The 26670-nt window shown below is 41.8% G+C and overlaps 1 protein-coding gene across 3 annotated transcripts; it reads left to right on the plus strand.

Annotated features, from left to right (window-relative positions):
• The first annotated feature begins 1193 nt into the window (after positions 1–1193).
• On the plus strand, positions 1194–26514 carry ESCO2 (establishment of sister chromatid cohesion N-acetyltransferase 2). Of its 3 annotated transcripts, XM_077812307.1 has the most exons (11): positions 1289–1406; positions 4162–4227; positions 6053–7082; positions 12871–12961; positions 13878–13938; positions 17717–17849; positions 19402–19533; positions 19851–19940; positions 21647–21790; positions 22204–22385; positions 23610–26514. In XM_077812307.1, exons 2-11 carry the CDS (start codon positions 4175–4177, stop codon positions 23740–23742), a joined length of 2049 nt encoding a protein of 682 aa, XP_077668433.1. In that variant the 5' UTR covers positions 1289–1406; positions 4162–4174; the 3' UTR covers positions 23743–26514. The 3 variants fall into 3 exon arrangements, with proteins under 3 accessions (XP_077668434.1, XP_077668433.1, XP_077668435.1); XM_077812308.1 differs by lacking the exons at positions 1289–1406; positions 4162–4227 and adding an exon at positions 1194–1203; XM_077812309.1 differs by lacking the exon at positions 21647–21790.
• The last annotated feature ends 156 nt before the right edge of the window (positions 26515–26670 follow it).

Consider the following 26670-nt stretch of genomic DNA (forward strand, 5'->3'; position numbering starts at 1 on the left):
TGTGTGTCCCTGGGAAAAAAAAAAAGGGGGGGGGTGAGAAAGCCTGGATTTGTGCTGGACATGGCCCACCTTGATTATCATGCACATTGTAGGGAGAGTGGTCACTTTGGATGAGCTATTACCAGCAGGAGAGTGAGTTTGTGTGTGTGGTTTTTGGAGGGGGGTGAGGGGGTGAGAGAACCTGGATTTGTGCAGGAAATGGCCCACCTTGATTATCATGCACATTGTGAAGAGAGTTGTCACTTTGGATGGGCTATTACCAGCAGGAGAGTGAGTTTGTGTGCGTGGGGGGGTGGAGGGTGAGAAAACCTGGATTTGTGCTGGAAATGGCCCAACGTGATGATCACTTTAAATAACCTATTACCAGCAGGACAGTGGGGTGGGAGGAGGTATTGTTTCATGATCTCTGTGTGTATATAATGTCTGCTGCAGTTTCCACAGTATGCATCCGATGAAGTGAGCTGTAGCTCACAAAAGCTCATGCTCAAATAAATTGGTTAGTCTCTCAGGTGCCACAAGTACTCCTTTTCTTTTTGCATCTCTAGATTGATAGTCTGAATTACAGCACGAAAGTCACAATCAATAGGTTTCAGAGTAACAGCCGTGTTACTCTGTATTCGCAAAAAGAAAAGGAGTACTTGTGGCACCTTAGAGACTAACCAATTTATTCGAGCATGAGCTTTCGTGAGCTACAGCTCACTTCATCAGTAAGCATTCAGTAAGACTGAGGCCTGATCTGCAGTGGATTAAAGAGGTTGTCTGCCACAGACGAATTAACACGTGGGAGGGATCACGTTATAACACACTATGGCTTTCCATGGGACTGGACTGTGGTTGCTAGGGCCGCACCGGTCCCAGCATGCAATGCTCTATGCTGCTCACAATGCCACTCCCAGCGTGCAATGCTCCGCTTCGCTCTGGCCGTGACGCAAGAGGACTACAGCTTCCGGCAAGCATTGCGACAGGACTTCATCGTAGAAGGCCGCCTTTTTTCCCCTGCAGTGCATGGTGGGAATTGCAGTCTCCGAGACTGAGTGAGGGGCGGGGGCCAATGTTGACAATGGAAGCTGAGCGCGCCGCGTGCGTTCCAGAGCTCTGATTGGCTGGCGGGCGGTAGTGGGGGTGGTGCTCCTCACGCCGTCGGGGCGTGGCTGCAAGCAAAGAGCTTGGCCAATGGACGTGAGGGATGGCGAATGACGACAGGTGCGTCCAATGGGAGCCGGGCTGGCCGGCGAGGGGCGCGCGGCAGAGGGGCGGGACTGGGGTGCGCGCGCGCCGGAGCCCGCGCGGATTCGAAGGAGAGGCGGTTGGCGGCGGCGCTGAGGTGATTTTTGCCTGGAGCTCACGGCTGGAGCTGCAGACCCCGGCCCTCTCTCGCACCAAGAGCGGCGGTCTCGGGGATTGAGGTCAGCGGCTCCCGCCTGAGGCGGGGGGCTGCGTGCGCCCTACGGGTCCCAGATAAATAGCGTCCTGGGAGGGATGGGGCCTTACCCGTGCGGCTCCTTAGGGCACAGGAAACGACCCACCCATATAGCCATACTCCACAGCAGCGTGGGGTAAGGAGGGGCAGTCCCCACCGCAGGGCTCCTGGCCCCTGATGTCAGAGCTCGGCCTAGGCCCTGGAGCCCCGCCCAGCGACACCCCCAGGACTGTGCAGGGGCGACCCTTCCTCTCTGAGCTGACGGGGGGGCTGCTGGCACCTGCTCCCCCTCCCCCCACGCGGGGGCCTTGAGGAAACGCTGCAGGAGGAGCCAGCCAGAGACTCCCCTAGAAGCAGCCAGAACAGGGAGCCTCCGGGAGTGTTGTGTCATTTGGAGGGGCCTTTGCTGATTGGCTGTCTGCTCCAGCCCCCTCCCCCCACCTCTTCCCCTCTGCTTAGTTCCACCCCTGCCTCCCTCATCCTCTTCTCTCCTGCTTTGATCCCATTGCCCCCCCCACCTGCCCATTTTCTTTCTACTGATCCCCCTCTTTCTTACTAATTCTCCCCCCCTCTAACCCCCCCCCCCTTCAATCCTGGCACTGAAGTGCTGTTTGCTGCCATCACACTGGTGACGCCTACACAGCCTGCAAGGTATGGGCACTTCATGCTCAGCTAGCCTGGCAAAAAATAGCAGTGTAGATAGGGAGAGGTGGCTTAGTAGAATAGCATGCGCTACATGCCTGATCCTCCAGGTTGTATAACCTACATGGGATTTCTACATGTCCAAACAATGCCGCCCCCCATCTATGCTGCTATTTTCGGCAGTGTAGTGTCCTACTGCCTCTCTTCACGCCCCCCTCTCCACAGAGCCTTTCCATATGGTGTGTAGCTACCACATGTAGTGCCAGTAGTCTACCCCTGCTATCAGTGTAGATGTAGCCATTGTTCGTTTTGCTGTTGTGTTCTAATCTACCCCCCCCCCGTGTATGTCTGGTCTATTTAGACTGTAAATTCTTCAAGTCAGGAACTGTCTGCCACTGTGTTAATACAGTGCCTAGCACACTGGGGCTCCGTTCTTGGTTGATCCTTAGCTGCTACTGTGATTAATAATACCTTTCCTCTCTCATGTTTTGCTATCCTCATTATGGACCTGACGTGGGTTACCATGTAAAGAAGGAAAAAACGGTATTTTGTTCTGTTTGTGCCCAAAGAAAGTGGAAGGTTGTGGTCATCTTTAGCTATTTTGCACATAATTTTCTGGTCCTTGTGTGTGTTCAGGAAGGAAAGTTTCAAAAAATGAAAAAAATAGACTTGCAAGCAGTGGTCTTGGTGGCTCTGTAGCATTGTAAAGCACTGATTGCTTGCAAAGTAACTCACAACTTCAGATCAAATAGTGGAGCAGAGAAGAGCAAGTGATAAATGCAGAATGCTGCCATCCCTCTCTGGGGTAAGAATCTCATCTGGTAGTTTTTCACTCTCTAGATGCCTGGCCAGCTTTCATATGGAAATAGTAAGGCTTTTTTAGTTTAGAGAGAAGACAAACTGGGATATGCAAAATTAATGGTGTAGAAAAAGTAAATGGGACACTTTTATTTACCTTACCCATAAGGCAAGAGCAAATCGACATAAATTAAATTGAAAAGCATTAAATTTCAAACTGATAAAAGGAAATACTTATTTATCCAATGCATAACTAACCTTTGGCCACAAGATATGTTTAAAGCCAATATCTTAATAGGATTCAAAGAAAGGATTGGATATTTATATGAATAGTGAGCATATCCAGAGTCCTATTAGTTAGGATAGCAATTTTTTTATTACATAGGTTATAAACCCTCATGCGTCCAGGCAGAAGTGAACTGCTAACTGACATGGGTCAGGAGGAAACTCCTCTTATTGGCAGATTAGTCAACAATTATACCTTATCCAGGTTTCTTGCACCTTCCTCTGAAGCATCTGGTACAGCATTGAAGATAGGATGCTTGACTACAGGGACCACTGTCTGAGCTGGGATTTCAGTTCTTTTGTTCCATGAGGGTCAGCTAATGTAAAGAGACTTCTCCAGCTTCATTGCAACTCCATCTACATTATGGCTTAAATCAAATTTGGGAACTGCCATTTAAACATTGCTGTAAAATGGTTTGGCCCTATTTATGTTGCCTCACCAAATTCCTATCTTTATTATAGCCATGTAATACCACAATCAATGAACTATATAAAAGAATTTTAGGCACACTGGCATTATGCAATAAGCATATATTGCGGTACACTAATGTATTTGTAGATGGCACATGAGAAATGGCCTTTAATACTTTAATTTAGCTTCAGTACTGATGGGGCTTTTTGTTTTCCTTGTCTCCTCAAAAGGGTTTCTTCGTAAATCCTTTCTGCCTGAAGTTTCTCATTTGTGGTCCCCTGCCAAGAGAAGGCTTTTTTCGGGAAAGTTTGAGATTAATGGGCCATGATATTTCGGAGATGGAAGATCTTTGGAAATTAGGTTTAGGAATAGTCATTTTCCTTTAAATGTTCTTTCTTTAAAAATAAGAAAATGTTTACTCTAGAAACCAATGGAAAGTGGCCCTTTTAGGTTGGTATGCGTGTGCTTGTTAACTTTTTTACTTAGTATTACAGATATTTTAAGGCTATTTTAAAGAGTGAATGTTATATCGTTTATAATACGGTTATATTTCTGTGTAATATAACTTCATAAATTATATCTTGAAATGTCTTCTAACTTTCAGGCACTTTATTGAGATGGCAGCTGTTACTCCAAGAAAAAGGAATCGTAGTTCTTCTAGCTCTGATAGGTGTGTTTATCTGTTCATAATCTTGTCTTTGCAATTTATTACACTGAAAACAAATTATTTAATAGTTCACTTCATGTACTGAGAACAGAAGAAATGTTTTAATTCCCTCAATGCTTTTACTATAAAATGGGGGGGAAAGTTATGAGATGCAATAACTTAAGTGGCTTTTTCATTCTTTAGTAATGCATAATGCTTTATAAATGTATTGTACTGAGCAGCTTGACAGCTTTATTTAAGGTAGAAAGAAACCCTAAGCTGTAAAAGATTCTACATCTAATAGAATATATAGACTTAAAAATTATGACTATAATTTGAATATGAATATATAGACTTAAAAATTATGATAAAAAGATTAAACTGTCTGCTGTAAGTCTGGGTTAATGGGGCAACAACACACTGGTTTGTACTGGGGTGGTTTTATCTTACTTGGAAATCACTTGTATCTAGTACTGTACATTTGCATAACTTTTACAAACTGCAAAACTCACTCCCAGCCCTAATGAGGTCACAAGATGGTTCCATTATTTAATTTTGAAATGTAAATGTATAAGATACTTTAAAAGGAGAGATATTAGTGAATTAGTAGTTTTACATTGGATCAAGTGACTTGGAAACTGTTTTACAGCTCTCCTAAAGGAATATAAATGGTGTAGTTTTTGTTTGGTTTTAAATTTTGACACTTAAGCTCCCAGTCCTGCACTGTGTTCTGCAGGGCTAGGCTTTTGTGCCTGCATGAAGCCAGACTGACTTCATGTTTAAAGGGACATTAGCTACTGGAATTTTAGTGACATTAAAAAAACAAGTTTAAAAGTAGTTTCAGGTAGTAAACTTGCTCTGACATATTCATGTTTTTCTCATTGCTGTGTGAAAGACTTGCAAAAAAAGGGAAAATTGTACACAGTATGATCTGCCAAATGCATAAAGGATACAAAAATAAAAGAAAATGTAACTTTTCCTCTGTTCTTTTAGTTGCAGTAATCATAGGTGTTACTCAAAACAAGTTGAAGAAAAAACATTTTTGGAAGTGTGATTTTAAGTTGAGTGTTGCTCTAAAATGAGCCAAGTGGGGAAGATTTACAATATTTTTTTCTCTGCTTAAGGGAATATAAGATGTCAGATATTATTCTTGGAGCTCTAGTGGCAGAATTGATGCTGCTTATGATTAATAAAGAAGTAAAATGGCAGTTGTGCTCTAAGGGCTTGTCTGCACTACAGATGCTACAGCAGCATAGCTACGCCACTAGCAATGCTGGCATAGCCCTGTACCATAGAGGTAGCTGACTGAAGGGGTTTTTCCTTAGGTCTAGCAATACCCCCTTCCCAAATGACGGTAGCTACATTGACAGAAGCATCCTTCAGTCAACACAGCGGCACCTACACTGCGGGTTAGGTCAGCATATCTGTGTCGCTCAGGGATGTGATTTATTTTATTCACACTCCTGACCGAGGTGGCTGTCAGCCTAACTTTTAAGTGTAGACCAAGCCTTTAATACAGGCAGGCAAAGAGATCTATTTGTCACTACTGTTAGGGGAAAAATCGTAGACCCTGTGCTGCCCTCTGTTCATATTTTCAGGTCCCAGTGACATTTATAGAAACTGTAGATGGAAGGTAGTATACAGCTCTTTATTAAGGTGCTTGAATACTACAGTGAGTGTGGTTTAAAAAAAACAAAACACCCTAGATAAGTTCTGTGATTATTTACCAATAGAGGAAACTGTTTTAAGAAAAACTTTAGTGTGACTTAAACAGAGCCTTGACTATGCCTGAAGGATTCTCCAATCTGTAGAAGAGGGAAATATTTGTTTTATTTTTTTATTTTTGTAGCATGTTCTTAGCACTCGGGACTCCAGCAAAAAAATTGATGATGGACATCACCGTGGATCTGTCTCCAGTCAAGACATCTACAGATCGGACCTTTGCTTCTCGAACAAAATGGCCACCTAGATTTAGTGATGAGGATAAAGAAAACCAGGCTTCCCCTCTGAAATCCTCCATGTCAAGGAAGCTTGATAATTCCCCACTTCAGATAGCCAGCATCCCAATGACAGCATGTAGGGAGTTCCTGAGTAAAGTGTCTCCAAAATCTGGTTCCCCATACAAGCCCATTGTGCCTGCTGCATCCTTCTACAGCAAAGAAAAGCAGTATCTTACCCCACTGGAGAGGAAACTGGTAAATGAAAGCCGCCCTCTTAGTTGGAGGGACAACGATGGAGACCTCCCCACTGCCAATAGGACGGAGAAAGTACAGGGAAATATGAACCTCCTCAGGAATGCAAGCTCAAAAACATCCAAACGTCAGACTGATTCTAGGCACACCAAGATTTTACCAAGAAACTCTAAGAAAGCCAAGGTAGATATAGCCCCTGTCAAACCTGTTGTGGAAAAGGAGAACGTTATTCGCCCAATTGAAAAGAAAATGGAGGGTCCTTTCCGAGTCCTAAGCATGAAAATGAAACCCCTGCTGAAGCTCCAGATGGGAGCAGCGTTCTTTTCCACTGGGAAGAAATCCCATTCTGGTGCTAAAAAGCTGCCTTCAGGCCTTAAATCCTCCCAGCTTCTCTCTAGTTCTGCAGCAGAGGGTGACCAGCTGAGACTATCAGGAGATACAGAGTTTCACTCAGATGATAAAAACGAAGTTGCCAAGGCCAGTGAGGTATCAAAATGTGCAAGTGTGCCCCAGAAGAAAGGGAATGAAGATAGAAAGGAGGATAGGGTGAAATTGGCCAATAACATAAGTCAAAAGAAGGTCATTCACAAATTGAATGTCTCAATGCAGAAAGTTGAATTGATCCCATTCAGCCGCTCTGATTCCTCAAAGCCTTTGACTCCAGAGGAGACTGATACAAGGAACCTGGTAAGTAGCATGGAGAGTGTCACTTAAGATTTGTGTGTATATTAAAAGTGTGTACTTGCTTTGTTCAGCAAGGATGAAGTTGCATTGCTAGTTCTAATCATTCTGAAGCACAGGGAAAGTGTATGGTACTTTAAGTAAGGCATGTTTGAGAGCTGTATCAAAGAAAGATATTCCTTAAAGATTTTCTTCTGATTCATGTGACCTCAGGCAGTAACTAGAAAGCTCTTTGTCAGTGCGGGTTTGAATTCCTGAGCATGTGGATGCAGGATGCTGTGGAGTAGGGCAGCGCTGAAACTAATAACTTAAATCCATACTTCGAGTGACATATGTAAATGTACACAGAAGTCTTGAGAATTGAACTCTCATCTCTTCACTGCTGCTTTGTTCCATCTACTGGTCACTATTGCTATTTAGGTTTAGGTTAGCTGAGAGGAAAGCTTACCCAAAAGGAGTTTTTGTAAAATTGGATTCATACCTTTTTTTACTTTCTTTAATGCAGCATAAAAGTCAGTTAAAAAATCTGCTTTTTTAAAAACCTTATAAATATCAGGAATATGAAGTGTGGAACTTCCTTGTTTGGCTGGAGGACTCGTTGAGGCTCAGATTTATAGTCCGAGCATTCTCCTTGTCTGTGTCATATCTATATCCTAACATCAGTATTGAATCTTCAACAAAGCCAACTTTTCTCCCAAGTGTACTTGGTGCAAGAGTTGCATAGTTATTAGTAAAAATGCAGGCTTAAACTGTTAGATTAAAAATCTCTTACCCTTTTAATTGTTCAGCTTTGTCGCTTAAGTCTTGTGTTGTCATTTAACTTGACCATTGGTTACCATAGAGCCTTCAGGGTAGACAAGACCTGAAATTGTAATGCCTTTAAAAAAAAAAAGAGGGGGGGGGTGTGGGAGAATATGACTTGGTAGTTGGGGAACTTTCAGGTTGCCTTTATAAATCTTAACCATAAAGGCACAAACACAATATATTTGTTCTTTGTACTCTACCTTTAACGCACTCTGTCTACACTTATATCCCCTTTATGTCCTAGTTAGGCTGGTAATTAAGTCTACCAGTAAGTATTGCATTTCCAAAATATTGACTTCACTTTTAAAAAAGCAATCTGTTGAGAGGCATAATATAAAATGGAAGGGACATCGAATAATCACAACTGTTTTTTACTGTACCAAGAGGTGTGCGAAGCCATGGGTTCCCTGCAGTTCCAAGGAATTGATAAGTAGCATACCCTACCTGATCCTAAAAGATCAGGCTCAAGTCTCCAGAGGAAGCCAGAATTCTCAAGGTCCCTGCCAAGGTACTCTCTTTGAGATGTTTCCTTGTTAGCCTCAGTGTCAAAGTGAAACAAACAATTGAGCAAAGAAACAAATCTGTTTCCAGATTTGTTTTGAGACTTCTTCTGGGTCCTGAGGATTCTGTTTGTACCCTTGCTGGTAGCCAGTGAGGCCTGAGTGGTGACTTGGGAATGCTACAAATGAACTCCAATCTTGAATGCAAAGATTGCCCTAGAGTAATTCCTTTCCTTGTAGAGTCTGTGTGCTGGTTCTACAGATTCCCCAGTCCAAGGGGTGAGATTAAACCCAATCTTATTATGCTTAAGTGAAGCAGTAACAATGGATTTACTGAGCTGGTCTCTATCCAAAATATTTTAACCTTTTAGCTTCTGAGGATGGTGGCTCTTCAGTATAAGATAAGGAACAGTATAAGATAAAGGGGCGGGGGGGGATTTTGCACCATTGTTCCCCACAAATTTCTTCTCTGCAGAAAATACATTCTGCTGGAGAGGTGCTGCAGTTGCACCTCTTGCCCACCAGAGGCTGTTGTGGCACCAGAACAGAGAGCAGGTGGTCTCACTGGCAGTAGTAGCCGGCTGCGTTCCTCACAGCAGCCTACTCATGGAACCTGGTTAGGAGGCACAGGATATGGAGAGGGAGAGATGGAGCGGAGCACACGGGGCTGCTGCGGGAGGTCACATATACTGGGGTTCAGAAGGGCTAGTGGGAGGGACAGACTGGGGCAGGGGCTGAATGGGAATAGGGGTGTGGGGAGATGGAGGAAGGGGCCGAGGGGTTTGCTGGGACATATGGGGATGGGGGAAGTGGGGTGCAGGGCCACATGGGGATGGGGCAGATGTGCCTGACTGAATGGGAGCTAGGGGTCAGCCAGTGTCTGCATAGGGAAGGCTCCCCAACTCCCTAACAATCACTCCCCTGTCGTCCCCCCCCCAAAAAAAAAAAACCCCCGAAAACCTGTTCTGTACTTCTCCCACCCATACCCAACAGCCCTCCAGGTTCACTCCCAGGCTCCTTCCCAGCAATTACCTCACTCTCCCTCAGCTCCTCCATTACCCCTAACTTCTCCAAGCCGTTGCAACACTTCTGAGGTATCCGGGAAATACAGTTTTGGATTGTAGTTTAAATGAATTATCACTCAAAGTTCTGTATTAATATGCCTAGTAAGGAATCTAGTTGTCAAAAAACATTTTTTGAATTTTTTTTTGCTGTCTGTATTGTTACAAACATACTTGCTGACAGATATTTTGAAAAAAACCACCAAAATAATTTGAAGTTGTATGATTATATTGTGTTAATTTTGACAAATATGTAGAATTTTTCAGAATTTTAAAATATTACATGCAGAATTTTTAATTTTTGGCACAGAATTCCCCCAGGAATAACTTATTAAGCACTGGTTTCAGAGCAACAGCCATGTTAGTCTGTATTCACAAAAAGAAAAGGAGTACTTGTGGCACCTTAGAGACTAACCAATTTATTTGAGCATGAGCTTTCGTGAGCTACAGTGTTCAGTGCTATACAAGAAAGGAGATGTTCTGAGAGGATCTAAGTCCAAACAGATGGAAAAGTGAATGCACAATGAGATTTGGCGGAAACTTTTAGCTTAGAGCATCTTTCTTTTGGTAATAGGTGGCTTGGTGTATGTAGACTTGGAGACAGGGTGGGAATTCGGACATAGGAGGTAGTATCAGAGAAGATGTGAAGCTGAGAGTGGGAAGGATAGAAAGTGCAGTACAATTCAGAACGAAGTTGAAGAAGGGTGGTGTAGGCTTGGGTTCAAAGAGATGTGGTAACATGTTTATCAAGTGGAGTGCCCCAAGGTTCAGTCCTGGGGCCAGTTTTGTTCAATATCTTCATTAATGATCTGGAGGATGGCGTGGATTGCACCCTCAGCAAGTTTGCAGATGACACTAAACTGTGAGGAGTGGTAGATATGCTGGAGGGTAGGGATAGGATGCAGAGGGACCTAGACAAATTAGAGGATTGGGCCAAAAGAAATCTGAGGTTCAACAAGGACAAGTGCAGAGTCCTGTACTTAGGAGGGAAGAATCCCATGCACTTTTACAGACTAGGGACCGAGTGGCTAGGAAGCAGTTCTGCAGAAAGGGACCTACGGGTTACAGTGGACGAGAAACTGGATATGAGTCAACAGTGTGCTCTTGTTGCCAAGAAGGCTAATGGCATTTTGGGCTGTATATGTAGGAGCATTGCCAGCAGATCGAGGGACGTGATAATTCCCATCTATTCGGCATTGGTGAGGCCTCATCTGGAGTACTGTGTCCAGTTTTGGGCCCCACACTACAAGAAGGATGTGAAAAAATTGGAAAGAGTCCAGCGGAAGACAACAAAAATGATCAGGGGGCTGGAGCACATGACTTATGAGGAAAGGCTGAGGGAACTGGGATTGTTTAATCTGCAGAAGAGAAGAATGAGGGGGGATTCGATAGCTGCTTTCAACTACCTGAAAGGGGGTTCCAAGAGGATGGCTCTAGACTGTTCTCAGTGGTAACAGATGACAGAACAAGGAGTAATGGTCTCAAGTTGCAGTGGGGGAGGTCTAGGTTGGATATTAGGAAAAGCTTTTTCACTAGGAGGGTGGTGAAACACTGGAATGGGTTACCTAGGGAGGTAACAAAGGGAGGCTTGACAAAGCCCTGGCTGGGATGATTTAGTTGGGGATTAGGTCCTGCTTTGAGCAGGGGGTTGGACTTGATGACTTTCTGAGGTCCCTTCCAACCCTGATATTCTATGATTCTATGTTCTGTGGCACAAAGAAAAGGATTTTAGGTGCTGTCTGCAGAATAGACTAGTGGAGTAAGGTGGGTATTAGGGAGACCAGCGAGGAGGTGGTTGCATAATAAAGAAGGGTGAAATTCAAAATGGCCAAATGTTTTGACCCAAACTTTCAAAAGTGCCTAGTGATTTTGGATGTATGAGTGTTATGGTGTACAACCTGAAACAATTTATAGGGGCCTAATTTTTAGATAGGTCTGAACACTTCCAGCCAGGCTTCTTTGGGATGTCTCAGACAATGAGGCACCTAAAATCACTAGGCCTTTGAAAAGTGGGGCCTCTAGTTCTAGGGACAGAGTAAGGGTATGACTCTTAAACATACCTTGTATGACAATCAAACGCATGTTCAGCACTCAGATGGTTTAAATTTAAAAATGACTCTCAAAAATCAACACTGATGAATTAGCTCCCACTAAGTCTTACTTTTGTGGGTTGCTAGAGAATTGTTTCGTTTTGGAGATAGGTTCTGGTTTCTAACTCAGTGTATAGATGCCACAGGTAAGATTGCCGATGGAAGAGTGGAGCAATAAAATACCTAATGCAAACCAGGTTTGGGGCCTATTTCATTATACTTAATCTCACATTTTACTTCTATTTTCTGGCACCTAAAAGGTGTTTGGAGGAGAGGATAAGTGGTATTGGAATGCTTTTTCATAGCTGTACTGGTCCTTGAAGGAAAACAATAGACAAGGTGAGTATTAGCTTTTATTGGACTAATGTGTTTTATGCTCCTGTGTTGGTTTAATAAAGAGCTATTTATTGCCTTCTGTGTTCATTTGTACTGTATTAATGTATCCATCACATTCCTTACTTGATTGCCAGCGTGTTTTTACAATACAACATTAATAAAATACAAATGTTGGGTAGGTCAACAATCTTGCATATAAAATAAAAAATATAACTTCAAAGCAGCTGGGCCTGCTGTGGTTGCAGGCTCTTAGGATAATAAACTGCATTTTCAGAAGCCTTGGGTGTATGGAAATGAATTTGTATCACTGGATTTGCTATCACAAAATTATAGGCCAACTTTGTGCCTTGATCTAGTCTCAAACAGCTCCTGTTTGACTTGATGGTTTTAATTGGTGGCTGTCCATGGGATTATGGTTTTCGTAACGGGGAGGGGAGGATTAATATGTTCTAGTTGTCATAGAAGCTAGAAGTTGGGCAGAAGTTTAAGGTAAAAATCAATCTAACATGGTCATTCGTTGAATCTTTGCAGGAAGTTCCCAAAGGCTTTGCAGTTTCAGAATTATAGACACCTGTGTAGGACCAGGATACCAAAAATATTGAAATGAAGAAATAATCCTACAGAACTGCAGCTAGAAGCAGTAGAAAGCCACGTGAGGGACATTGACAACTTGCCGTAAACCTGGCCATAAATAACTTGCGCCCCCCCAAAAAAAGCTTCTTCAATACTGAGGTGCGGCCCATGAGACTGCAGATTTCAGCATACAGTATTATCCAGTAATGTTCAGCTCAAGGTGGAGCATTACATTGTGGAACCTCTAGCCTCTGCAAACCACGTTTCTGTATTGAAGAGGATAAAGGCTGTTAGTTGCATTTCAGAATATCCTTGGCCACGTTTGGCCTGTGCCCTGAGCACTTGAGCTACGTGAGATTGTGTAACTAGCAAACTGGAAACTAAGTCAAGCTGACAGGTTTTTCTTTGAGAATGTTTATCTGTATTACAGAACTCGGATGAAGCTGGATCTTCCATAAACCGTGAGTTCAACGATCAAGAGAATATTCCTTTCAGTCAGTCTCCAACAGAGAATAATAAAGGTAAATAATGCTGTAGCTGTATTGGTCTAGGCACCTGTCATGATGTTTATGTCCCAAGATCACTAAGTAAGGAATTATGTAGCTCAACTTCATAGAGAGTATTTTTCTTAAAGGGATTGATTATAAAATTACTGTTTAGGCCTCTCTTCTGGCTTGCCTCTGTATTGCTATCTGTTTTCTGTGTCTGATGTGGAATCTGATGGGAGGGAAAAATGCTGCTCTTTGGCTATTGGCAAATATAGTCAAAATGCTATGGAAATTAAAGGCAGTCCAACAGCTGAACCATGAAGAAGGTCTTCCACCCTTGTGGGACAATATTTATCTTTTTTTACTTTGTTTTCCTCATCAATTTTGCTAAAAAGGGACTGAAATTTCTTCTGTTGCAGTGAAGTCTAGTGCTGAATTTGTGACATCACACTTTCTCTAAGATTGTGAAACCATGAATACAGAGTATGCTTTAGCTATAAGATCACAAGTTGGGAAAGTCTGGGTTACGAGAAATGGTGTTAGACATAATTTTATTAATAGCAGAAGACTATTAAGCTATTGATGCAACAATTTGCTCTAATAAGAATTTTCACGTGTTCCCTGGTGAAGGTTCTACTGGAGATTTGGTTTGCCCTGACCCTTGGCTTGCAACAGATTTTTTTCAAAGCATAAAGCACAGGATATTCTGTCAATAGTTAATTGGATCAAAAATAGCAAGTTCCATATAAAAATATTGAGTGGGTTTTATTTGTTGCAGTACCAAAAATTTTCTAATGCTAATGTAAACTCTTGAGTATTGGGAGTTCAGAGTTTTTCATGCTTGTGTATCAATTGAAACTACTGGTTCACGTAGGCCCCTTTTCTAGATACCCACATGTTTTGTATCGTCATTGTGTCCAATACTAACAAATTGTGTGACTCTTTCCAGTGTCCCCTTCAGCAGATGTTGTCTATCCCATATTCAGTACACCCTCAGTCAACAAAGCAAGGTATGTCTGTTTTACTCGAACACTCTCCAAGAATGAGACACAAGTTTGAGCAATACCTCCAAAAATCAGATTTTAAAAAATAAGAGATCATAAATTCCAAAAATAACAAACAATTTCTCTTTACCAGTGAGATGTGGTGAGGGCTAAGAAATAGCCATCATTAAGATATGAAAGTGTTGGATTTTATTTTTGAGAGGGAAGATGAAACACTATTCTTTCTTTGGGCTAAGCTGCAGACTTGGAATTTAGAGATGTGGGTTCAGTTCCTGGCTCTACCACACTTTACTTGTGTGATGTTGGGCAAATTACTTAATCTCTGTCTACCTTATTTTCCCCATCTGTAAAGCGAGGATAATATTACTTTCCCCATCTTTTGTCTGACTTGTCATTTTAGTTTATAAATTCTTCTGAGCAGGAATTGTCTCCTATGTGAATCTGTCTAGCCTAGCACAGTGGAGCCTTGATCTCAGTTGGGTCCTGTATGTACTGCTGGAATATAAATAATAAAAATTGTCTAGTGGAATGGAGGAAGACAATATCAGGCCTTAGCATAGGGACTTGATACCCTAGTAATATTTTCCATCTCTGACTATTACTATCTTATATTAAGTTTCAAACTAGTGAAATAGTTCCTGTTTCTGAAGTAAAGTCATGTTTACTGAGATTATTTGAACTACAGTTCCCAGAATGCTTGTGTAACTTGCCCATGTGAATGTTCTAAAATACTACTAGGAGTCCTTGTGGCACCTTGGAGACTAACAAATGTATTTGGGCATAAGCTTTTGTGGGCTAGAACCCACTTTATCAGATGCATGGAGTGGAAAATACAGGATGAGGTATAAATACATGAAAAGATGGGAGTTGCCTTACCAAGTGTGAGGAGAACACTTCAGTCTCCCTGGTCAGTCAATAACAGACCTAAAAGTGGCAGTTCTTCAACCAAAAAACTTCAAAAACAGACTCCAATGTGAAACTGCAGAACTGGAATTAATTTGCAAACTGGACACCAACACATTAGGCCTGAATAAAAACTGGGAGTGGTTGGGTCATTATAAAACCTAAACCTAATTTCCCCCATACTAATTTCCCCCTACTGTTACTCACACCTTCTTGTCAACTGTTTGAAATGGGCCACTCTCATTACGACTACAAAAGTTAGTTTTCCTCCCTTGGTATCCTACTGTTAATTGAGTTGTCTCGTTAGACTGACCTCTCACTTGGTAAGGCAACTCCCATCTTTTCATGTGCTGTGTATTTATGCCTGCTCCTGTGTTTTCCACTCCATGCATCTGATGAAGTGGGTTCTAGCCCATGAAAGCTTATGCCCAAGTAAATTTGTTAGTCTCTAAGGTGCCACAAGGATTCCTCGTTGTTTTTGCTGATGCAGACTAACAAGGCTACCATTCTAAAATACTGTCACTTCTTAAACTTCATGTCAGTTTGGTAGACTACCTTTCTGCTGCTCTTCTTTAGTAGTGTGGCTTTCTCTATATTGTAGTGATTAATGCTAGCAATATGACTGTTCCAGAAATGTGAGGGTATCTCATACACTGGGAAGTACTATATGGAAGACCCCGTGAACTTTCAACCATCTGAGAAGTTCATATATCTAATATAATTGCACTGGGTTCAAGTGTTGTCTCTTGTTAAATCTTTAACTGCGTAAGGAGTATGATGTGGTTATACCAGATACGGTACAGTCAACGTTTCTCAGCTGATAAGCCTTTCCATAATACCCAATGCCACTGGTGTTCAGACCATCCTTTTTGTGTAAAAAGGGGATTGCAAGATAGAGAAGTTAAAAGTTGCCACGCAGATGTGAAAAGAATTGAAGCTTCTATTTTCTATTCGTGCTCTTCCCTTTGTTCTAACCCAACCTTTATCTAGTTGAGCATGTGTTTCAAAGGTCTGTTGGGCACTGGCCTTTAGCATTGCCCTTCATTATATTGCATAATTTTATAAGATTGATCTGTGTGATTATCTGTAACAAAATGAACACCTTGTGCTGTTAAATAGATTAGTACAGTCCTGCAAATAATCTTCCTTGTAGAATATGCTCATGCTAATGTGTCCATGACTCTGATGACTTATTTGTTTGACAAATCCATTGCCATATTATGTTTCCAGTGGAAATGTTCTGTTTTCCCATGCAGAACAAAAACCACTAATCCCTCTGTCTTATTTAGTCATCTTTCTTTGGAGCAGATTGCTAGTAATCAAAACATTCTGATAGAATTTGTTGTGAACATAAAATCATTTAAAAATTGTTTTAGTTCTGAAAGAGCCAAAAAAAAAAAAAAACAAAAAACCCAAATAACTTGTCAAACTTATAATTCTCTGCCACTTAAGAGTGTGTGTGAGAGAGATCTGATTACATATTTACATTGCTCCCTTGTGGGGGTTTTTCAAATACCTTCCATATTGATGCAAATGGCATTCTGGAATATGCCGAAATCCTGGTGTTTGTGATTAACTAAAATATGGCCTTGGATTTGCTGTTACCTCCTACACTGTCTCTTGGGAATAGATGAGTAGAAACTTTTTCTACTAGAACTATACTTTAGCTCTCTGCTTTGGGAACTGTCCTTAGCATCCAAACCTAGAAAACTGTTCAGTGCTTATCTCTGTTAATCCCATGTTAAGGCTGTTGTACAACAGCAAATTTAAAGTGGTAGTTCCTAAAGTAACCCTGCCAGCTTGTGTGTAGCTGAAGTATTAAAGGTAATTCTATAAAGCAGCACTTATTTATTAACAATTTTAATGTGTGCTTTTCCAAAGAGCAAGTTTCACATAAATGTTTTTAAAAGTTCATATAAAGACTCCATCTGGGTCAATAGTCTCATGAACAGTCCTTTCCAGATCTTCTCTCAATCTACCCATGCCCTCTGGTAGCCTTACTGTTTATTTTGAAAGTTTGCAAAACTTTGTCTCCATTGGACCAGAATGGAGAATTGAGTCCCAGAATTGAGGGACTTTCCCTGAAAATGCCTCCAATTCTATTATCTAAATCTGGTACCTGTTATTTCAGAATCTCAGATAATCTCCACTGCTGGAGCAGAACTCGGGGAGAGGTGGTCTGAGGTACTATAGGGCATGTGAAGGATGTGCTTGAGAGACCAAGTTATAGTTACTGTTGGGGCATTCAAAGATATCGTCCCAACTTTTTATATGATTAATGCCCCAGCCTTAAACATTTTCGTAGTTCGTGTTCCTTTTCTTAAAGGGGGATGAGAGAGGGAGTGATGCTCCCGTGTTTGTGTGTATGGAGTAGCAAGGGCTTTCACCCATTGTCTCTTTTCCTCTGAGCACAGGAACACGTAGATCAGTGGTCATCAACCTTGTTAGAGCCACCATCCTCAGTGAATGTAAGGAGCAGGAATCCTGGCAGCTTAGCTCCGTTGACTCATATCTGCAGTATGGAGTGTCCTTGAGATCAGATTTAACACTTCAGATGTAGGCTCTTGTATTCTTCCTCTAGAACAGTTCTAGAGCTACAGGTTTGGGGTTAGAGTCTAGATGCAGTGGTGTTCCTCAAAGCCTTGACTTTGTTTTTTGGTGCAGCCCTTAGAACCTTGGTTGTTTGCATCTCAATACTGCCATCAGTCCAGCTTCCTACTATCAGTTTTAGTATGGGGTCTCTTGAAATAGGAAGAACTAACCTGCACACATCTGTTGAGTTCCTTTGCTGGTCTGTTCTGGGGAGTTAGTCACGTCAGTGTTCAATCTGACTGAGAGTGTGAAATGACTAATTCAGATGCAACTCTGAAACTACTTTCAGACCACAGCCTTTCCCAGATGATCTGGCTTCTCCCCTGGGATTCAGCCCACCTACAAAAATGGTTCATACCTTCCAGAAAACCAGCAAGAAAACAAAAGACCTAAGCAAAGACTTTAAAGACCAGATGATCATTGTGAGTATCCCTCTGTGGGCTGTTAGTCATTCTTAGGGGAGCTTGCGCTACCATGTGATAGTAGTGAAATGAGCTTTCAGGCTAACCAATACTAGATTCCCTTACATATAAATCTCACACTGTATATGTACAGCTCTAATGAATTGTATAAATCTGTCTCCAAAACTTCAAATGTAAAGATTGTGCCACTATTTGTGAAACTCTTTTCTAAGGTTTACTTGGGGTTAAAGCTTTACTATATCTGTGAATAAATAGGAAATGTAGAATTTGCTATTAAAAATGCCTGTATGGATACCATAGGAGTGAATTTGCTTGACACAGAAATCCTTTGTTTCCTATTGCTGCATGATTTGTTGCCTAAGCAGAGCCAGCATACTGCTGCAGCCACATTAGTGGACAACTAGGGTCATGAAGGACAGTACCACAGTAGGGATGTTGTCTAAAACATTCTGTACCTGGGAGTTTATCTGTGACTGAAATGCAACCCCATTTAACCAATGGAGGGTTTCATATAACAGATATGAGAGATGAAATCCTCACCTAGTGCTGTCCTGTGTATATAGTTCATTCCCTTTGAAGTCCTGGCCTTACAATGGTATGTGACTGAATGGCATCATTAAGCCCCGTGTGTCACTTGCAATAAGCTAAGTCACCTGTATGCACACAGGCCTGGCTTGACATGAGTAATTGGACATAGGTGAGGCCTCATTTCTTGGGAGACAGGATTAGGGCGGTAAATGGATCAGCAGGCTGGGAACAGAATGTCTGTACTAAGATAAGGGTGAACAACAGGGAACCTTTTACAGTGGGCAAGATAACAATGGATAAGATCTTTACATTTCTGACTTATGAGGTAAAAAAGTCGTTCATAGGCAGTGCGTGGACAGATCGTGCTGTACAGGGATTGGTTCCTACAGAGTAAGTAACCAAGGCAATCCCAAAATGTGATGCAATGTACCATGTAAAGGAAGAGGCCAATTCCCTGAGTTTGAGTCTCATCAATTCAGTGTACCTTTGCTATATGTCATATAGAGGAACCTGAGTGATGAGCCTGGAATTGAACTGAGGTCTTCGGGAACTCCAACAATGGATTCCCATTGTGTCTTACATTTAGAGCTGCATTTTTTTATTACAGTTTGTTCTTTATTAATTTTATCTGCTTTTAAAAAAACCTTGGAGTTTAATTCCTTGTTTCCGCATTGCCTTCCAAAAAAAACACAACAAATACAGAATGACTTAGTGAATTCTTGATATAAAAACAGGAGGCACTGTGGTCTGGAGGAATGACCATGGAATTGGCTAAATAATCCCAGCCCTGCCACTTGCTCCCCTGCTCAGTCTGTGGCCTTATGCCATTCCCTCAGTCTCTGTGCTTTAGTGTTTCTATCCATACAATGGCACCTATCTCATGAAGGGCATACTGTAGAGATTATGTTCATTATATGCCTTGAATATGTGAAGTGCTATGTACAGTTCTGAATAGTCTATAAAAAAAAACAAAAGCTTGTCCTCTGTCATCTCTGACACTTCTGACTTTCCTTTGTAATGACAGGATGCTGGACAGAAACATTTTGGTGCCATCATATGCAAATCATGTGGCATGATCTATACAGCTGCCAGCCCAGAGGATGAAGCCCAACACATCCAGCATCACCAGAGGTTCCTTGAGGGAATTAAATATGTGGTAAGGCAATGGCTGATGCTTTTGCCAAAGAACCCTTGAAGTAGTACTTATTGTTGGGTATAGAGTTAAAGCTATACTAGGCAAAGGTTTTGTATCCAAATAACGTGAACAAATTAAATTACTTATCTGTTATTCCAGCAATTGCCTTTTATTGACATATGTGAGCTAACGGGTTAACGTACGTGATTTGATTTCCTGCCTGCAAACTGGGAGGGTTCACATTACAACTATGGAGTCTCTTTTATTAAAGAAGCCTTAGCTGAATCCTTTTGTTTTTTTCTTCCTGGCACATAACTTTCTTTTTTTCTCTGTGGTAGGGTTGGAAGAAAGAGCGTGTGGTAGCAGAGTTCTGGGATGGGAAAATGGTTTTGGTCCTTCCAGATGATCCAAAATATGCCATCAAAAAGGTGCAATATTTCTTTCTAGCTTTGTCTGTTCAGTGCCTAGCATGATAGGGCCGGGGTCTGTAGGTGCTACTACAATATTAATTCTAAAGAATAATCACTTGTGTCCCACTTGTCAGGAGAAATCCTATTTAGTGATCAACCTCTCACTCAGTGATCACTCTGCAAGGAATTAACATGGCTGGTTTCTACAATACTTAGAGGAGGGATGAACTTGTGGCCGATTCATAGATCCAGGAGGCGGGAGATATGGGTTCTAGTCTCATCTTTGCCGCAGAATTCCTTTGTGACCTTGGGCAAGTCACTCACCTCACTGCAGATAGGGCTGATACCTACTTTTGTTTAAACTCTTTTCTTCTTTACAAATCTTGGAGCTAAGTAATCTTATGGCAGCCGTGTTAGTCTTCCAGTTTCTCTTATTCACAATCATGAGCAGTTAATTCACAGGAGTAGTCTCACTGGAGTTAATGGGGCTACTTGTGTGAGTGACTGCTCATCAGTGTAAGTAGTTCACAATCTGGCCCTAAGATACTTGAGGTAAGAACAGACTTTTGGGATACTGTCATTTGTAGAACATTGCTCTTGCTACCCTCTTGTAGAAACACTTGGTAAGAGCTTGTCCTCCATGCTCCAGATTGTTTGTAAAATCCAGCCTGAAACACACAACTTTCACACTAAGTGGAAAATCTTTAGCTAAATTGATTATTAAAAGAAATGTTCATACAGTTGTGTATGTTGTTTCTCTAGATTCTGTTGAAGTTAAACTACCTGAGGTGCTGGAAGTACCCAGTGGGTTTCTTTTGGTGCTGTTGAAAAGTAACACTGTTTAGAAGCCCAGTGGCTCTGAGAGAGGGTGTTTATGTGCATGGATAGTATGGTGATTAGCAGTATAAGAGCCAGGAGAGAGATTTGCGGAGTGAGCAGGAATACATTAGACCAGAGTATCCTAAAATAGAGAGGGAAGTCCCCAGTCCTGGAGTCTGCCTAGTATAAGGCACTAGTGCTGCTTAGAGTTGCTGGCTTTCTGTGTGGCTTAGTTATTACTGTGCTTTGTTAAAAAGCAATGAAAACCTGTCTCAGCTGATTTGGAATCAGTCCACATAGCAGCTAGTGAGAAGCAGCTGCTGCTATGTTAACAAAGCTCCTGTGATTCAAGTCACAGGCTAAGTTTTGGCTGGGCCCTTCCCCTCACATCTCGTCAGTCATGGAGTGGGGAATACCAATCTGCTGCCTTTACCATGTGAGCTATGTGTCAGTGTGCAATGACACCCTCACCCATGACTTTAGGCTGAGCTCCCATCTTCCACAAAGACAACGGTTTGCATGTTGCATAAATATTAAAGGATAGGGAGAGTCTCTAAGAGACTATCTTTCTGTCTGTGGAAGAATGTCCACAATAGCATAAAGGCTTGTCTACTCAAATGTATCAAGCAATGAACCTTCTACCATTCTGTAGGAGACTATTCCAGTTGCATAAATCTCACAATAGTGCACACCTACCAAACTATGTATTTGGCACAAGCTGCTAGTGCTTTTAATGAGTTGCTAGATGCTCTGCAGGTGGACAGTGAACTTCCATTGTGGTGATCACTGAGTTCCATTCAGGTGCACAAGCCCTCTGTTTGAAATAGATTACTTCTCTGAACTCAAACTATGTCTATCCTAGACTCTTACGTGCATCTCTGAACCTCTTGTCCTAACATCTATAGGCAGAAGATGTGCGAGAACTTGTAGATAATGAACTGGGATTTAAACAAATTGTGTTAAGCTGCCCATCCAAGATTAAAACCTACTTTTTTGTGTCCAATGAAAGGAAGATAGTTGGTTGTTTAATTGCTGAACAAATCAAACAGGTATGTGTTCTAAATAGTATCTTAATTGTATAAGATGAAAGAAAATTTGCATTCAGACTCTTGGGGTTGTTAGCATTGATCTAAGCCTATATGTCACAGGTACTCCTGGCCTTGTAAAGGGGGGCAGGGAAATGGGGTTGGCTGGATGGTTTTAGAGCTCTACACTCTCACCATCATGAAAATGCAAGTGACAAGAATTAACCAAGTTGTTAGTGAAGGGTGCAAAAATCTTCCATTCAGTGTACCTTCAGCTGAATTCAGATGTTGGGTAAAGGAGCATTTACCTTTCTTTAGAGGACCAGCGTAATAAATAGTTGATTGCCTTTGGTGTTACAGCAGCAAACTCACCTGCATGAGTTTCCGTATTTCCCTCAGGATAGAGACTCATTTGACTTAGTGTTTGTCCTTGATAGGCATTCCGAGTGCTGTCTGAGCCTAATGTTCCGCAGTCCCCTAATCAGGATGTCCTGCAGCACCATCGTGCCTGGCGTTGTTCCATAAAGCCGGAAGTTGCCATTTGTGGGATCAGTAGAATCTGGGTGTTCAGCCTGATGCGGAGAAGAGGCATTGCACGTCGTATGGTGGATGTAGTCAGGTAAGGAAAAGGGATGCCTCTCCCAAAATGAAACTGCTAAGTAAGCCATTAATATGGGTGCACACATGATGGGAAGAAGACTTCAGCTTGGTTTATTTTCAGGGGGAAGAAAGTGCTCACAGCAAAAACATTAAGTAAATGTTTTTAGGAAAGGTGTAAGCTAATGTATTTCAGCAAGTCTGAGAGGTTCATGTCACAGTGCAAAGAACTGATTGAACAGATTAAAATATGCACTTAGTCCGACATCAATCTGTGCCCTGGTGCTATTGTGGTGGGTGGAATAGAAATGCATAGAACCATGTAAGTATTGTGGCTTGGATTTTTGACAGTGCTCTCCTTTGGCCAGACTTTGCTTCCACTGAAGTCACCATGAGAGCAGAGTTTAGCCAAGGCTGAGCACTTTTCAAAACATCACCCTGTATGCTCAGGGTTGGGGTTATTTCACGTTTAACCAAATAGAATATAGGCTCTGAACCATTTAATAGGTGTGGGCTTCGTTTGCTTGTTAACCCTAAGTTAACAGTTGATGTTGGCCCAGTACTCTGAGAATTTGTAAGACTTCAAAATGAATAAATACTTAGTCTGCCATTGCAGTCTGTATTTCACATGTCTATTGTAATGCAGCTTCTTAAAACACCAGTTTATTCCTGGTAAGTAGCTGCTGTGGTTGGGAACCTTCACATTTCTAGAGAGTATGAAATGAATGGATTTTCTCTTTCATTGAGAACTGTTACCATCTTAGCTGGTTAGCTGTTGCTGACTGTTTTAAAATGCATCCTTCTGGTCACTGACCTGCAGATGCCTCCAAGCAACTGTTCTCCAGTATACATTTAATGTGCGAATGCACAGAGCAAGTTTAACAGATTACTATGGTGAACTTCACTTATCAAATCCTGACTGTGATATTGGTAATCTGAAACCACTTGTTTTCAGATTAAACTTCTGAATAAAATTGCTCTAGTTCTGTACCTGCTATATTCTCCTGTTTCAAATATGGTAATCACTCCGGTGCTGCTGCTTTTTATGTCAAATTACATGGAGTAAAGTCTCTACCCAGAAATGGCTTCCCCCAGTTTGGAAAAAAGTGTATATAATGCTGTCAAAGTATAGAAGAGGTCAGGGAACAAAACACAGGCATTTATATTACAGTAATAAGAGCCATATAAATACTGAGGCAGAACCAAACTCTTGTACTGCACTAATAACTGTCCTTATCTGTTTCAGAAACACATTCATGTATGGTTGTTACCTAAGCACTGATGAAATCGCCTTCTCTGACCCAACACCAGATGGCAAGCTGTTTGCAACCAAATACTGCCAAACCCCTAACTTCCTTGTTTACAATTTTATTAGTTAAGACCAATTCCAAACAATCACAGTTAAACTGAACTGGAACTGTTTAGTTTGCTAAATGTAAAGCAGTTTTCATGTTTAATTGTCTTATTCAGCCATGTTCCATTTTAGATTCCTACTGAATGCTAACTCTTGCTGCTTGATCAAGTTAAAGGGCATGGAGTTAAAAGAATGTCACTTTCTGTACATAATTGTGTTCTGTATTTTAATGTTTGTACTTTATGAAACTAAACCCAAGTTTGATTCTAAATGTTTGTTCTGAAAGCTAAAGTTTTTATTGCAATAACTTGTAAATTTCAAAAATAATTATATTAATTTAAAGATTTCTCTGAGTTAGATTTGGCTTGGATAAATGTCTGGCTACTTCATACCACAGGATATGAGGGAGACCCTCCAGCTAATCTTGAAACTTTATATGTATGCTACTTGCTTTGGTACAGCTGGAGACCAGTGTTCTGCTCTCTGTGCTGCTGAGGGAGATACCAGTGTTCCAGGGATGTTGCAGATATAGATTATACCTGGTGCTAGAAGTTGCATGCTGGGAGTCAAGTGACTGGGTGAGGACTCTAGACCTATATGGTACCTTTCCAGAGTGGGAGTTGCAGTGAACAGAAGATAAAGCAAAACATACCTGCTGGTTGCTGTTACTGACACAGCTCTAAAACTTACCTGAGACAGGAGCGGGTGTAAAGCACTTGTAGCTGTGGCCTGGACCCCTTAGTCCCAAAAGTCAATGGGACTATTAATATGAATAAAGGGTGTATTTTTCAGTAACTTAGTCTAGATATGCTCAGATAGAATCTCCACCTGCTGCTCAGGGATTAAAGTTAAGATTGATCCTAAATCTTGCTGTAGACAGACTCGGTAGTATTCTTGCACTGGTGGTGGTGGTGATACGGATAGTTTGTTCAATAAAAGTCCTCTGAAATTTAATTGGGTGCCTCATTTCTGAAGGTTACAAGTACAAGCAGTTGGATGATCACTTGCATCTTGGGTTCAGAAGTTTTTTTAAAATGAATCCCTTTATCCTATTTTAAGGCTCCAGCGGCCCCTTTGAATTCACAATCCCATGTAAATTTTCCTAGTCACTCAATTAGTCATTCTCTGGCTTGCAGGGTTGGTTTCCACCTTTCCACTGACAAATCAAGCAGCAGTAGTGCTAACTTCTTGCAACAGTTTTCTGCATTAGAGGACTCATGTGAAGGAGCCAGAGGGAAACTCTTTTATGGGCTCCATTTAATCCCTAGTTTCACTGCCATGCTATTCTCCAGGAAACAGGTGTGGTCTGGTCTTTACCTCCCCTAGTATCACATCTCCCCTTAACTATAAATATATTTGAGTGAAGTCCGACTACTCTTCCTGGCCCCTGCGAATTGAAATTGGCACGTATTTATTTCCCTCCAGATATAATCTTTCACTAGTTTTGAGGCATGGCTTGTTCTCTAAACTGATAATGCTATTACCAATATCTGTATTTTACTAAGGATGGTATGTCAGCCACTTCTCTCTGCTGCTGAGTCAGGTTTCTAAATGCAGTGGATTACTACTTTAGTTTCCTAGGATGTTAGCTAGGTGGACTGATTTGCTTAAGTGTCTTCAACTATTTTAACCTTTGTAAGCATACTGGGTTTTTTTTGCCCTGGCACAACCTGCTCATCAACTCTGATAAAACTCACCTGACTCATGGCCTTACAAGAGTACAAAATCTTTCTCCTTATGCTCTGGCTTTAATTTCTGTTTTGCTATCTTTGTTTTCCTTGTGTCCACTCCCCTTTCATTTTTGTTATGGCTACTAGCATATAATTAGTCTGCACTGAAGTAATTGGCCTACACTTGAAATGCTTGTCATTCTAGGTTCTTCACAGCCTGTTCTATACAGTTCTGTTAGAATGTACATGTGTATTTTGAAGTTGCATAACCAGGGAGTCCTCACCTTGTTACAAAGCTGTAGTCAAAAATCTACACAATTTGTTTCTAGCTCTTCTGACTAAAGATTCTTGAAAACAGTAACCACTGATGGGTCTGCAACTGTAGACAGCCCAATGAAGTATGAACTAACCTTCATTTAGTTGATTCTGAAACTTTTTTCTTTGAGGCCCCCCCCAACATGCTATAAAAACTCAAAGGCCCACCTGTGCCACAATTGGTTTTTCTTCCAATAAAACCTAAGGCTGGCATTAGGGAGCAGCAAGCAGGGCACTTGCCCTTAGCCCCAGGCTATGTGGCTCAGATTGTGGCTTTCTTTCCTGGGCCCCAGTGAGCTTAATGCTAGCCCTGTTTCTGAGACCCCCTAAAACCTGCTCACAGCCCCCACCCCATTAAGAACTATTGGTAGATAGAGCACTTTAGGGTAAGTGATGTCTTACTGCTCATGGTGGTTTAAGTATGATTGCCTCTTAGTTAAAGATTGGGGGGGGCTGCTCATGTTTTCCAGCTATCAGTAGCCTCCAAATGAGGCTTCTATGTCTGTTGCAGCCCATCAGTCCTATCTTGTCTGACTACCCTTTGCCTGGTTCCAGTAACACGAGGTGACTCTGCAGGCAAAGGCCAGAACTAGCTCCACCTCATTACCTCTATTAATTCCAACAATCCATAACAGTCTAAGGCAGGGGTTGGCAACCTTTCAGAAGTGGTGTGCCAAGTCTTCATTTATGCACTTTAAGGTTTCGCATGCCAGTAATACATTTTAATGTCCTTTTTTTAGAAGGTCTCTCTAAAAGTCTATATATTATATAACTAAACTATTGTATGTACAGTAAACAAGGTTTTCAAAATGTTTAAGAAGCTTCATTTAAAATTAAAATGCTGATCTTATGCCACCGGCCCGCTGCCAGCCTGGGGTTCCATTCACCTAGGCCCGCAGCAGGCTGAGCGGGGCCTGCGGCCAGGACCCTGGCTGGCAAGGGGCCGGTGGCCGGGACCCCGGACCGGC

Source organism: Eretmochelys imbricata, chromosome 3, assembly GCF_965152235.1.
Source record: "Eretmochelys imbricata isolate rEreImb1 chromosome 3, rEreImb1.hap1, whole genome shotgun sequence".
NCBI classification, from domain to species: domain Eukaryota; kingdom Metazoa; phylum Chordata; order Testudines; family Cheloniidae; genus Eretmochelys; species Eretmochelys imbricata.